At 37.1% G+C, this 14,599-nt stretch overlaps 1 protein-coding gene across 2 annotated transcripts in view; it reads left to right on the top strand.

Moving 5' to 3' along the window:
• TRAPPC8 (trafficking protein particle complex subunit 8) overlaps positions 1–14,356 on the top strand; it is a 56,124-nt gene extending 41,768 nt beyond the window's left edge. For both annotated transcript variants that reach the window (XM_082499645.1, XM_082499644.1), the window contains 4 exons: positions 548–649; positions 9,859–10,004; positions 11,540–11,629; positions 13,335–14,356. In XM_082499645.1, coding sequence (XP_082355771.1) covers positions 548–649; positions 9,859–10,004; positions 11,540–11,629; positions 13,335–13,569 — 573 coding nt within the window. In that variant the 3' untranslated portion in view covers positions 13,570–14,356. The remainder of the gene's footprint in view (positions 1–547; positions 650–9,858; positions 10,005–11,539; positions 11,630–13,334) is intronic.
• Positions 14,357–14,599: the final 243 nt, after the last annotated feature.

The following is a 14,599-nucleotide window of genomic DNA, read 5'->3' as shown; positions in this document are numbered from 1 at the left end:
TTTGGCCATGAAATATGACTGATAGAAAATAATCTAATATGGCATCCTGAAGTTTCAAGAGTACTCATACAAAATTTATGGATGAATATTTTTCTGAAAACAGTGAAATGAACTGAAATGGTGTCAAGAAGCAAAGAGTCTTAATAGCTGTTACTGTAATAAGTGTGCATAAGTGGTTTTGCATTACTCTGGATGCACCCAGTTCTTATAAGGTCTCCTCTTAAAGAGAAAATTCTGAAATCTTAAACCGAGAGACTTGTTAATGCTCGCTTTTATCATAGAACTGTGATTGACCCAGTCTGCTTTGAAGAAGAGGATCTCATTTACCAGACTGCAAATATTAAGTAGTGGAAATGGGCAGTCTGAACTTCAGCAGTTGTCTGTGCTTGCAAAATTAAAAGCATACACATAAAATATGTCGTGCCAGCCTTCAGGTTTTACACAGTACAACATCTTTCACTTACATTAGGGGGGAAGTCAGTAGTTCTGTATCATGCAGCTTACAATAGCTTCTGGTCTGCTAATGTCTTTGTATTATATTTGGTAGGCATATGTTGTGGAAGACAACAAGCAGCTAATTTTGGAGGGCCAGCATCATGTTGCCCTTAATACAGTTGGGAAGGAGGCTTTTTCGTTTCCTCAGAAGCAGGTAATCTAGTGTGAACTTGTCCTTTGCAATTGCTTGTTTTCCCAAAATGAACTTGATGTATTTTCTTGTAGAGTCTAACATCGGATGTGTTATTGCTAAATAATTCAGACTGACTTCAACTTTGATTAGTAATCTATGTTGAAATAGCTAGGTTCAGTTTAAAAATGAGAAAAGCAATATACAAGTGTACTGCTATGCAGCTGTTGGGGTAAACTGCTTGGTGGTATTTCAGGGTAGAACTAGGAGCTTATTCATGGTATTAAGTCGAAGGTAACAATTATTTCATAACAAAGTTAATAGTAGAACGGTGGAATTATTTTTGAGTGTTACAAAATCAATTTTATAAATTCTACTATAATGCATAACTTCTAAGTGAAGACCTTTAGTATAAAATGTTAGAAAAGCGGAAACACCAGAGCAGTTAAAGATGTTGAAAGCTCCATTGGAATTGATCGATTAATAGCATGTTACTTCATTTGGAAGTTTTATAGCCTGTTTGATCATGCAAAATAAATAGCATCTGTAAAACTGGTGGACGTCTCCTGGTACGTGAATCAGTAACAACTATGGAAACTATAGATAAGTTTCTGTAAAAACGTCTATGCTAGATGCAACTTATGTGTGTGAAGAAGACTAATGTGCAAAATAAAGAAGAAACATATCTTGTACTTGTTTAGTCGTTTAGTCTCCTGAGCACTACACTGTTGTTCCTTCTTGCTTTGGTGCCATTCTCAATTCTGTTTTTACCAATGTTGCAAACATCATATGTAGCATTTACTGAGCTCTTACTCAAAGTTGCAGCAATTAGTACTAGACATTAGTTTTGTCAAGAAAACAATATAGGACAAATGTATGTTTCTATACATATCAAGCTATAATGTAACCTGTGAATTACTCTGAAGTTGTGCAATTGGCTTTGGTTCATAAGCCTTTAAGTTTTTTTACATCATGAAGACGATTTTTCCATTTAGTTCTTTGTGCTATGAAATAGACGGGAATATATTGAAAGAGACATGTTTGAGCTGAACTGGCTGGCGTTCATTGGTACTAAAAAATAGGAAAATTTAAGTTCTAATATCTGAAGATGATTTTTTTCACTTATCAACCCCCACCCCAAAAAAAGCCTTTGCACATGTGGGCTCAAGCTGTGCTGAACAATACTAGGCTGTATTAGTCTAATGACAACTGCCCAGTCTGGTATTATCTTTCCTGTCTTAAGGTGTATGTAGAACAGTAGATCACACTGTAGACATCTAAAGTTAGGAGAGAAGACATGGTGGAGTTCTGATTCTGATCTCATTGAGGTCTGATGGGGTGGGAAGAGAAGAAGTAGGAGTGAATCACATCCTAAAATAAACAAATGACTGAACAGGCTAGGGATAAAGAAATTTACGTTTCTTGTTGACCGCACTAGAAATCTAGTTTTCTGCATCAAATTCAGTTTCAAACTAAAAGAAATAAATCTTGCCACCTGCAACAAGGAGGATCCAGTTGTACCCTTAGTTTGTTTTGAGGTATACGTACTAGTATATTAGCATTTTCTGTCTGTAACCTGTTTCTCATCAATTATTATTATACAACTACATACATTCGAGTGGATGCTACATTGATTATTGTATTCACTTTCTTCATAGTAAGGAACGTACTTCCTTTGAAACATTCTGTAACTTGGTTGGAAGTAAAAATGCATCTATGTTGTGATGCAGCTGAAATTTGGTATAAGAGTATGATGCCCAGATTTAACTTGTATTTTAAGAACCTGCAGTCTCAGAACTGCTAAGGATTGAGAAATTTCATATGCTTATGTACCAGTATTTTTATTTTTAATTGGCACTCTGTATTGTGAGGAGAGTAGATAAACAGCTTTTGAGATGGGAGGTGAGGTATGACAAATTAAGTGATTTGAGACTGTGCAGCCTTTTACTTTGTTCACACCACACCTAAGAATTAAAAGAATCCCTCAAATAGGATTAAATGAGGCTAGGTAGAGAAAATCATGTACTTAATCTATTAAGGATTGCATATTGTCTTTGAATTATGTTACTCCTGCATTAAAGTTACATGAGTAATGAAAAGCGGGGGGTGAGAGAATCCCCAACACTACTTCTAACTTTACACTTTCACAGAGTCACAGAATTTTCAGAGTTGGAAGGGACCTCTAGAGATCATCCGGTCCAACTCCCCTGCTAAAGCAGCATTGCCCAGAGCACATTACTCAGGACTGCATCCAGGCAGGTCTTGAAAATCTCCAGGGAAGGGGACTCCACAACCTCGCTGGGCAGCCTGTGCCAGTGCTCTGTCACCCTCACCCTAAAGAAGTTTTTCCGTGTATTTGAACGGAACTTCCTGTGTTCTAACTTGTGCCCATTACCCCTCGTCCTGTCACTGGGAACCATTGAAAAGAGCCTGGCTCCATCCTCCTTCAACCCACCCTTTAGATACTTGTACGCCATAATAAGGTCTCCCCTCAGCCTTCTCTTCTGCAGGCTAAAGAGTCCCAGCTCTCTCAGCCTTTCCTCATAAGGGAGATGCTCCAAGCCCTTAGTCATCTTAGTTGCTCTTCGCTGGACTCGCTCCAGCAGTTCCCTGTCCCTCTTGAACTGGGGAGCCCCAAACTGGACACAGTATTCCAGTTATGGCCTCACCAGTGCAGAGTAGAGGGGGAGAATGACCTCCCTCGACCTACTGGCCACACTCTTCCCTATGCAGCCCAGGATTCCATTGGCCTTTTTGGCAACAAGGGCACATTGCTGGGCCATGGATAATTTACTGTCTACAGTAAATTACTACTTTCAGTATATAGTTTCGAGACTTATAATGTAATATTCAAATAGTTTGTCTTGGAAATCTGTATTTATTCTCTGGATCATAAACATGGTTGGAAACTCCAGACTGTTCCTGAATCTTGTGCTGTCAGTGTAGAAGTTAGTTGTTTTCTGTGGTCTAGACAGCAGAGGGAGATGGAGAGGCGTGCTTTTTACCAACACATGTTGGTTACCAGTTCTTAAATAATAAAGGGCTGCTCAGATCTGAAAAAATAGTTTTCTTTCCAGATTATGAACAGGGTGTCACCTAAGATGCAAGAGTCTGCTCCCTGCATTTCTTGTCGTGTTCTATTTATTTGTTGCTCTTCAGCAACTTTCCTCTTGACTTGGGCTGCTTCTGCTTCATGCTGTTGCAACCAGCAAAGGAATTTTTGTCTGGCAATATAGCCATCCCCCACCAAGAGCAGTCTCTCAATAGACATGGAGAAAAAGCGAACAAGACTTCTTTCTGCACCCCCTTTATTTTTTTTTTTTTTTTTTTTTAGCCCTCTGAGAAATGATTCAAATCTTAGCTGAATTCATCAAATAAACACTTTGAACAAATCAAGATAGCTTGCTTTTTATGTTGGTTAAATTCTAAATACTGGTTGGCTTCTGCTGCTTTGTCAACTATGGTGTGTATCAGACTAAATCTTTGCCAATTTTTAAGGATTTAATTTGAACTTATAGAAGCTTCTAGAACTCTTCAGGAAAACGCAGCTGCAGTAAAGCACTGTAGTAGAAGAGCAGTGGATCTGTATTCATTGGCACTGTTCTGTTTCTCAAGTTCTTCCAGCAGTTGCTCTGATATAAAGTCACCTCTATCATATGTCTAAGCTAAGATGTTAGACTGCTGACGGAGGTGCAAGGACAAGTGGTTTCTGTTTGGTTCTCTGTGGAACATGTAATGCATCCAACAGTGATGTGGAACAGACAGCAGTATGCGATTGTTCCTGTATCACAGTAGTGTAACTTACCATAGTATTTGATAAAATCAAGATAAAACCTTTGCTTTCTGTAAAACACAAGGTAGTGGAGTTTGGAGGAGGCTTAAAATCTTTTCCTGGCTAGAACGTCTGTATGTAGCCATTTAATAATAGCAGTAAAATTCTATACAAATTTTACTTGGATGCTCAAATGCATACGCTTCCTTTTCGTCCCATGCCTGTTCAAAATAGAATTATGAATGCTAAACTTCTTTCATTCTAACCAAGACAATGATAACTGTGGCTTTGAAGCTTACTGGTTTTCTGCCATGAAATACAATTTTTTGTTTGTTTGTTTACACTACAGGGTGGTTTTCTTATTTAACTCTATGGCGCTGCTTTTGAGCATAGGTTACTGGATGCAGTAGACTTGCCAGGTGATGGGATGAGCTACTTACATCTTTGTGTTCCTTCAGCATACTATGTGTTATGATTCTAAACTTCTAGAACATAAAGAGTATTGACTCTGTTAAAGCATTTCTTTATTCCATATAGAAAGCTTACTGAATAATATGGAAAACATTTTTCCTCTCCTTTTTCTCATTTGTATTTTTGAAAAAATGGTCTTTTGCTAAAGGGAAAAATGCTAAATATAGTTTATATCCTTGAATCAGAAACACAAAACGTGCCACAAAGTGATACATTATAGTCACTAACAACAATATGTGGAGAATAAATGACATAAGATGTAAAAGTGAATAGGTCTGAATGGATGCGTCAGCAGTAGCTGTTTGAGTCCAAATAGTAAAAGCCTCACTAATAAAAATTAGCTGAGTATTTGTGACTAATGGATGTTCTTTTTGACGATTCTGCTGTGGGTTCTGTTTCTTGTTTGAAACTTGCTTTCAGGAATCGGGTTGTTTTAACTGAGGCCAATTTAGGATTGCATCTGAAATACAGCTATTCTGTTTCTTGTTCTTAACCTCTCTACCTTAACTTAGTAAAAGGACAAAAACTTCAAATACTTAAAACACCCATGCAGTCAGCACTGTTGATCAATGTTATTTCTTATTGCCGTCTTCCATATTTTTCTAATCTGGTAAATTCAATCCAAAAGATTCCTAAGGAAAAGCACAGAGTAATATGGTGGGATGGAAGTAGTAGTGTGGGGCTGGGGCAGTCTAGTAGAGTCTTGTTGCTTGGGCATGCCGGCATGTTGGAAATAGTGCATCCATGCATCTGAAACACATTAGCATGTGAGTGTAAGCTTAATTTTAACCGAAGTCTAGATGAGAAAGTGTCTATGAGCGTGTGTTAGGCATACTTTTTCTTTTTTAACATACCGTCACCACATATAGCCCTCTGGTTTTGTTGTGAAGTGGTCTTGTAACGCACAAAGTGGATACCTTTCAGGCAGAATTAATCCAGATGTGCACATGGTGTGCTTCTGTGCTGCTCATTCAATCCTGCAGATTAGACCAGTGCTAGCCCAAAGTAAAATCCATAAAATGCATTTAGCATGCATGCAGGCTTTTTTGGCAGTGTTGTACTTCACAGGTGATAATTTTTGGTAACACGGCTTCTTAATGTATATACAACTTAGCAAGACAGCAATAGTTTTGTTGGCAGTAGGAATTTTGAAAGGTAGGAGAGGGTAGAGTTTAAATAACTTTATTTTTCCTAATGGTGAACTACTGGAAGTGACATCTTGTGCTAGTTCAGATATTTTTTTGTTTTTGTTGTTTTTGCAGAATATGTGGGGAGGGATACTTGAATCAAAAAGAGGTTGTTGGAATGGATTTAAGACTTTCTTTAAAAAAGCTTGGTGGGGGAGAGCAAAATTATTGAGGGTAAACATCAAGAGCTGAAGTGTACATTTTTCACTCTGTTCTATGAATTAATGTACCAGTTACTGTACTGATTTGGGAGAACTGGCTTACATTATTGTCATGAAGGAAGTATTCCAAACAGCTGAAAAATTGTATCTGCTGCTTTGCCCATTGATGGACTACGGAGCTGGTGGTAATATTTGTGCTTTCAAATGCATTGTTACTGGTGTCTTAGTAAAATATTGTTCCTGGAACATATACTATAGTATTTTCTATAGTTAGGAGCTAGAATGAATAAAAGTGAGTTACATGGTGAAGGAAACCAACTTAAAACTGTTGTTTTGGAATGGGAGTTCTCTGAAAGACACATCACTTAGGATCTCTTTGTCTCACTCTTACTCTGTTGCTTTCACATATTCTGCTTTTACTTACTCTTAGCTTTGTTCAAGAGTTTCCTGATTAGGTTTTCTACTATGCTGTGCATATTGGTCCTTCATACTTGACTAAGCGTATTAATAATCCTTTTGGCTATGTGTAACTTGTAATTTATGGGGCAAATGTGCTGAATATGAATACAACTTGGAAATCCAATTGTGGGGTTTAATTTTTTCTGGTATGTTTAAGAGCACATTGACCCAGTCACTGAGAAGACTGGTTTTGAAATCGAAAACTTCGAACTGTCTAATATTACATATAAAAATCCTTTTAAAATGACTTCATGTAAAGATACCATCACTTCCATCCATCTGATGGAAAGGAAGAACTTTTCAATTTTAAAGTGCATTCTAAGAGATTAAAGAATGTACTATGGGCAGGCCTGTCTATTATGTTTATCAGATAATGCAAAAGATGCTTTGAATGGTGTACATTTTGACTCTTCCAACTTTTAGCTTAGTACAGTTGCAGGAGATAACTAAACCCAGTGTGAATGACTAATAAACGATTTCAGAAGTGTAAGTAGGGGTAATTTACAACTTTGAAACAAAGTACCCAAACATCAGACAGGAAAGGTTCGGGCTTTTTTGTAACTACCGAATAAGTGAAGATGTGGAGATTGTTCTACCTGGAACAGTAAGCTTGTGTCTAGTTTTAAGTATACTTTTTTGAAGCTGGCCTTTGTAGATGGCTTTGGGCAGCAAAAAGCTTTCTAAAAATAGAAACAACTTTCCTAGCACCACTTGCACAGTGTGTAGCTCTTGGAAAGTAACTGGGAGTAATGTGGTTCTGATGCTACTGCCTGTTGTGTGTTTTTAGTCAAAACCCGAAAAGCTTAAAAATGCAGCTATAAAATTTAAAACAATAACCTCCCTGGTGTACAGTTCTTCCAAACTCTTATGATGAAGGCTCTTTCATTCAAGCTTATCTGTACCTCTACCAGTATGTATGGATGAGACCTTCAAATTACAACCTAACCATACTTTTTTTTTTTTTTTTTTCTTAAAGGGAGCATCTTAACCATTGTTGTGGCCTTCTTGTATATGGTGCTTGTTGTATACTGGAGCCTGTTGCACTTCTGGAGGCTTTGCAAGGAACCATAATGGGTCAACAAGCAGACTTTAAGTGTCAGAACTTTGTTTTTGCCTTTAAAATGGCAATACTCTGTTTGGGCTGGTATTCTAGGAGTTCAGCAACAAAATACCACCTCTTTAATTCTTGGTTTTGTTTTACTTTGTTTCTATGTGTAAATAACCTGAAGAGTTGAGGCTGTTATCTGCTTTGTGTGTATTTTTGAAGGCAGGTATTCAAGTAGATATGGGCATCTTTTTTTGTAGCCTTGATCCAATTCCCCAAGCTCCAAAGTAGGGCAGGAGTTTAATGCATCCTTAAACTTAGCATTTCTTATTAGCCGTCTCTAGGTAGCTCCCTGATGTGTATGCACATCTTCATTTGGAAGTGCTTAATTCTCTCCTCAACCATTAGGTAAGAGAATCATGTACTAAATGTCATATCTTAGCTTTTGTTCTAGGTAGACAATTACAAAAAAACCTAGACTTTGAGCAGCTGAACTTGGAGACAGAGACACCCAGAGGCTGACTGGAATTAAGGTTTAGCTCTGTGATGGTAAATGTTTAATCTTACTGATCTCCAGTCCTTCAACAGAGGTGTAATATTAGAACTAAATGTTTGAAATATTAACGGCGCTCCAGTACTTTCACCAGTAAATGTTCCTGCTGCATTTCATGATGTTCTTGTCTATTTGTAGAGATAAACCTTCGTATTTGTCTTTTGTAGGGTTTTAAAAAAATACTCGGAAATTCTGATTGGGAGGACTTGGAACAGGTAATTGACTCTAGGGCAAACTACAGTGTGTAGGATATTGATATGTGGTTGAAGAAGGCATTGAATAATTGGTTGGACTGTAATTTGAGGGGAAAGACAAATGAAAATCTGTAATATCTCTGGTGTGTTTCATGCTATCAGTTTTCATCAAGTTAGAAACCCATAGGGTAGGGTGGAAATACCAAATTCATTCAATGCTTAAAACATATTTCATTGTTACTGTGAAATATCTTTTTTTCTTCTCAAATTACTTTTTAAGAAAACTACTCTTCCTTTTGAGAGGAAAGAATTGCAAGCCTGATAAAACGTTTGATGTCTTCCTGGTATTTCAGCCACTGTTTGCCTGTGCTGGTGACATTCATACATATTGCAGAATGCCCATTGTGTCTGTTATTTTGAGTCAGGTTTTGTTGCCTATAGTATTTCTTTTCAGCTTAGAAGGTACAATACATCACACTTAAACAAAAAGTATTACTTTGTTAGACTGTACTGACTTACTAGTGGCTTTTTTAAATCTTTCACATGCTTTTAGTAGTTAGTCAGTCACACTTTTGTGACTGACTTTTTGCAGAATAAATTCATAAGGGAATACTAAAAGGCAGCCCTCCTGAATAAATACTGCTTGCAAAACAGATTAGATGATGTTGAACAATTACAATAGTGCTGTAATGCTGGACCAAATGCAGCCTGATTGCCTCATTTGGTGTTGCATCTTTCTGTATCATCTAACTTCTGCTTCAGAGATTGGTTCTGCCTGCAGGGTTAGGATGAATCCCAAGTAGTGTGTCAGTGCTTGACTTGGGCTTTCAGCTGGGGACAAAGGTAACTTGCATATCTGCAAAAGCTTGCTATACAGTTTTTAAGATACTGTGCATTGTTAAATCCTTCTGTCATTCTTAGCATGTTCCTATACACTTCTGTTTGCTTCACTTTGGATCTGGCTTTGGAAACGTGGGTATTGGCTTTCCTGTTGGGAACTTCCCAGGGCAGTTTTTTTTAGGTACAGCTGCTGAATAGGGAACTGTGTAAATGCTGTTCCTTTTTCTTAGAAACAGAACAAAACCAAACACTAACAAACTACTACCACAATAGCATGCTTTTGTAAAACTTGTACAGATGGTGTTTTCACGAGCAGTTGTGAAGTCTGTCTCAAAAGAAGGTAACAGGCAAATCATATCAATTTCTTATCTAGCACGCTTAAATGCAAAACACACTGGAAAATACTGTAAGCGTCATGATGCTGTAGACTTATTTCCCTGGAGTTATAGTTCATAATGGAAAACTGTAGCTTCTGTGACTGGATTTCTTGCGTTGCATTGCACAGTACCTTGTGTCAATATTCTAAATGTCATTCTGAATTTGTGTTTCAGGAATTACCAGAAACCGTCCTCTTAAAGTTTTTTCGGTCAGAAAACACACCAGTACCCACAAGACCAACACCAGAGCAGCTTTCTAATCTTATTAAGACAAGTCTTCATTATCCAGAGTCTTTCAATCATTCTTTTCATCAAAAAAGGTTAGTGCAATGTTTTCTTTAGAAACTTTTGAAATATTGTTAATTTGACATAAATCCTGTTGAGAGATGCTATGTGGGTTATGATACAAAAGGTAAGTCTGGTAAGCAGGGGTGAAATCTTGCTCAACTTTTCAACTCACTGCTTCAGGATTTTATAGGTAAACTGGAAGTTTCAGGTAGAGAAACAGGCTGTAATACCACAGTCCAGTTTTAATGTTAGCTAGTAATGTTATCAAACTTACTGAAAGAAAAATAAATACTCTGCCTTTGTGTTTATCTTTGGTGTCAGTGTAAACAGTGTGACTACTCTAAGATCCTAGACAGAAAGTAAGAGGTACTTTTAAGTCAAAAGAACTGTTATGTCTACAGCATCTGACTTGCCAAGATTAGATGCACATGGTTCTGATTTATGTCAGAAGGAAAGGTGATAAGTTTAGATCTCTGGGGCTTGTCTCCTGGAAGAATATCAGAATTAACCTCTGTCAGAAAGACTGCTAGAGTGAATTAGTTGGAGCATGTAAAATCCATGAGTCTCTCAAAATTAAAATGATATGAACAAAGCCCTCCGGATTCATTTCCGGGTATGAAATGAGTTGTACTTCAAACCTAAATAGGTATCTATGTTTCAGTTGATTTATCTGAGAACTCTACTATGTTAAACTTTTCTGTAAAATTTCACTTAATACAAGTTGCCCAAAAAAGGGGGATTTCTTTCTTTATAAAATTTAACACTTAAATGTTTTATAAGGTGGCATATTTTAATGACAGTTACAAAGCATGCATGATTCCAGTAACAAGTTCATATCTTGGTTTAGTTGCTAATTATTCTTTTCTTGTTAGTCAATTTAGGATATTTAAGCTGTTAAGAAATGGCAAGGAATTCCAGTGACGCAAATCACTTATTGCATACATAGAGCTGTGGAAGTTTGTACCTGGCAGTGAATATCTTGGGGTCTTTCTTGCTGCAGCATTATTTATAAAAACAATCATACTAATTGTGAACAAGCAGAATATCAACTAACTGTTTTAATTTTTATTCAGGGTAAAGGCTTAAATTAACACCGAATGTGTATGTGCTGTCTGTTCTGTTTGGGCACTGTTCTGGCTGAAACTTGAGGCCACATGCCAGCAATTCTACAGAAGGCAGTGCAGAAGAAATCTAGACAAAATGTGTTAAACAGCAGTTCAGAGTAGCATACTGGGCCATGTTATCCCATTCTGAAATGTCTCTATTCATAACAGTAGATTTCCTGTAAACTAAGGTATTATTTATGCTTTTGCTAGCCTTTCTCAGCTGGATGAAGGAAGCTGGTAATCTCATTTGGCTCAATTGAGCCAATGCTCTGTGCCTTAATAGCTTTTATTATAAGTAATTCTAGTCAATGTAAGTGATTGTATTGCTATGTACACTGACAGCTGCGTAATAGACAACTGCATGTTAATTTTATATTACTTGAAACTTATTTTAAGAGTGTAATTAAGACTATCCAGAGTAAGATGTTTCTCCTTTACTATGAAACTATTTCTCTTCACAGCCTCTGTCTGGTACCTGTCACTCTCCTACTTTCCAACTGTTCCCAGGCTGTTGTAGATGTGATGATTGATTTGCGGCATAAAACAACAAGGTAACATGTGAATGTTAATAAAACAAGGTTTTCTGAGACAGCTTTTTAGTTTTGGGGAGTCTTGTAATGTTTTAGCTGTAGTGAATATTTAGAACAAGGTTTTTTTCAACAGTGGCTTCTCTGAAAGAATGGAAGGTGCTAGAGAGTTCATACAGTCAAATGGGAGCCTTCAGTCAGTGCTCGAATTCTACTTTCTTTCTGACTGTTGCTAACACAGGAGCTGGAATTGTGAATCTTGAATAGTTAAACTCTGCAGATCTTTAGGAAAGTGAAAATGCTTTTGAACTAGTGAAATAGGAGCTTCAGCAACCTTGCTTTATTAAACATATCAAAAATGAAGACCCAACAACATATGTCAAGTAATTTGTAGAAAATGGATTGAAGATATTGAGGTAGGCTTAGTTGTAGGGGAACCTTGGCTTCTTGCCAACAGTCCATCCAGGCAAGAAAGAAATTAAAAGCCCAGGGCCTAATACACAGGTTCAGAAATAGAGGACAGAAGACTTAATTCTGTTTTTATTTATCAGTTAAGATTAGGAAGCTATTCACTGATCTGATGTTTTTTCACAGGATGTTCACATTTTATAACAGCATTGTAACACATGTCTTTGGAAGGATATTGTAGTCGGGTGCCCTGAAACTTCTTAAAAATGAACAAAACCCAACCCCTTACACCCTCCCCAGCTTATTAATGTAATATCTCTAAAGCAATGTATATCCACGTTGACCACTCCTGTGTGACATATGCTCTGGTTTAACTCTAGCTCCTGGGCAGGCTACATTCTTAAAATGCCTTATGCAGGAATTCCCAAAACTGTGACAGTTTGGATCTTGTTACTATGTCTATGATGTGTTATGTGCCTGTTCTGTAGAAAGGTGGGAATACACTGGAATTCATCGTTATATGTATATGTATAAATCATGTTCTGTATACAGTATATTAGGAACCAAAGAAATGCTTTAAAGATTTGTACTGATTCATCTGAGCCAAGGGGAAAGCTGCTGTAAAGAGTGTGTTAAGTGTGAGTCAGAGAACACTAAAAAGTATTTGGTAATAAGTAAGGATCCAGATTTAAATTTAGCTGATGGGTAGACATAGGGATGCATAAAGATACCCAAGGGTACCTTAGGTACTCTGTCTCAGAGTGTGTATATGTTTGTGGGGATGGGAGTGTGTGTGGATATGGATGTAGTAGGAAAGCGGACAAATAGACAACCCTTTTTTTGAAGCTGCATTGAGTATCTTGATAAAACGTTAAGCGCAGTTCTGTCTATACCTGTCATCACAACTGATATCCTTTCAAAGTCTAGCTTTGTCTTGCTAGAAAAACTTTAATTTATTAAAGATAAGGGATGCGTGTGAAACAAAGCACAATGCATTTGGGGAAGGCTGTGACTTAAGGGAGATTATTGTAGGCAAGCAGTCAAAAAGACTCAGCAACTTTGAAGACATCAGAGACAAATGGCAGTGGGTACTCTTGCATCCAAAGACTGCCAGAATAGTAACTTAAGTTCTCAATTCCTGACTTTTGAAAACTTATTTAAGTTTTCAGAAAGCGTAAACAAGCATACCTTTGCAATGGGCTGGTGATGGACACACAGTGTGTTCTGAAATCTTGGGAAAACTTTAGCTTGGAGGGAATCTTGTAAAGAGGGACTATATGCTTCAAATGTAGAGAAATGATGTTGTTGCCTTCTTTTTCAGCCCAGAAGCATTAGAAATCCATGGATCTTTTACATGGCTTGGGCAAACACAGTACAAGCTTCAACTGAAAAGCCAGGAGGTCTATAGCTTGCAGCTGAAAGCTTGCTTCGTTCATACAGGTGTCTATAATCTTGGAACCCCCAGAGTATTTGCCAAGCTAGCGGACCAAGTTACTTTGTTTGAAACGAGTCAGCAGAACTCCATGCCTGCACTGATTATTATCAATAATATCTGACCACTTCCTGAAAAAAGTCACACTAAAAAAACAAAATAAATGGGATTCTTTTCTTATTTTGCTGGTTGACATTTTGCTGCAGTTTTTGGAAATAGCACCTCAAACATCTAACTTGTTAATAAAGATTGTAGGAAAGAAAATTGCAAAATATTCAGACAACTTGTCAATTTGTTTCTCAATGCAACGCACGATGGACTGAAAATACGTTTATCCTTTTATAATATATTTCTTCTCTGGTAACTAAGATATTCATAACACAAAATACTCTAACTTCAGATCTGAACATATTTGTATGTCCTATGCCCTGTCAAAAAATGCAGCTTGACTGCTGTTACAACTTCCAGCATGGTGTGTTCAATATTTGTGGCTGTATTAGGATATGGTTCAGGAAGAAACCCTCTGGCTTTTTCCTGTCTGAAGCCATTAGTCATGATAAATCCCAACCTTACTGTGAAGTTCAATAAGGTCTCTCAACTCCATTTTTGTTTCTCAGTTCTTTAGTTTAAAATTTTGTTTTTAGTTTTCATGTTGATGGAAACTGGTGACCTTTTAAGGTTTACATACAAGTCCCACCTAAGGTGTTTAAAAAAAAATAATTTCTTCAACCAGTTTGAGTATCTTGTCATTCATCTCAACACAGAATGCACTATTTCACAACCATGAGATTGTCATTTAAATTGTCACTTACTTTATTATGTAACTATAACAATTGATCTGTTTTAAAAAAATCTACTCAAGATTTTCCAGAAATGTATTATATTTATAACAAATGTACTGTAAATAGAATAAAACATACACCATATTCACTGTACAGACTTGTGGCTCTTTTCTTCCATTTCATACAGCTGTGTCAATCTACAAGTGCTGATACTGTGTTTATGTATATTCTGTACTGTCTTCGTGGCCCTCTTTGCTCAGGTGATGTTTCTGTCCTGTTGCCATGTGTAGTGTTGGTGTGCGTTGAAATTTGTAGCGGCTGCTTTATTTGCCTTTTGAGTTCTTACCCAGTGTTCCCAGATACTACTTGGAA

The sequence above is a fragment of the Vanellus vanellus genome (assembly GCF_965231255.1).
Source record: "Vanellus vanellus genome assembly, chromosome: 2".
NCBI classification, from domain to species: Eukaryota; Metazoa; Chordata; class Aves; order Charadriiformes; family Charadriidae; genus Vanellus; species Vanellus vanellus.
The sequence above is the reverse complement of the archived record's forward strand: the minus strand, read 5'-3'. Positions and strand labels throughout refer to the sequence as shown.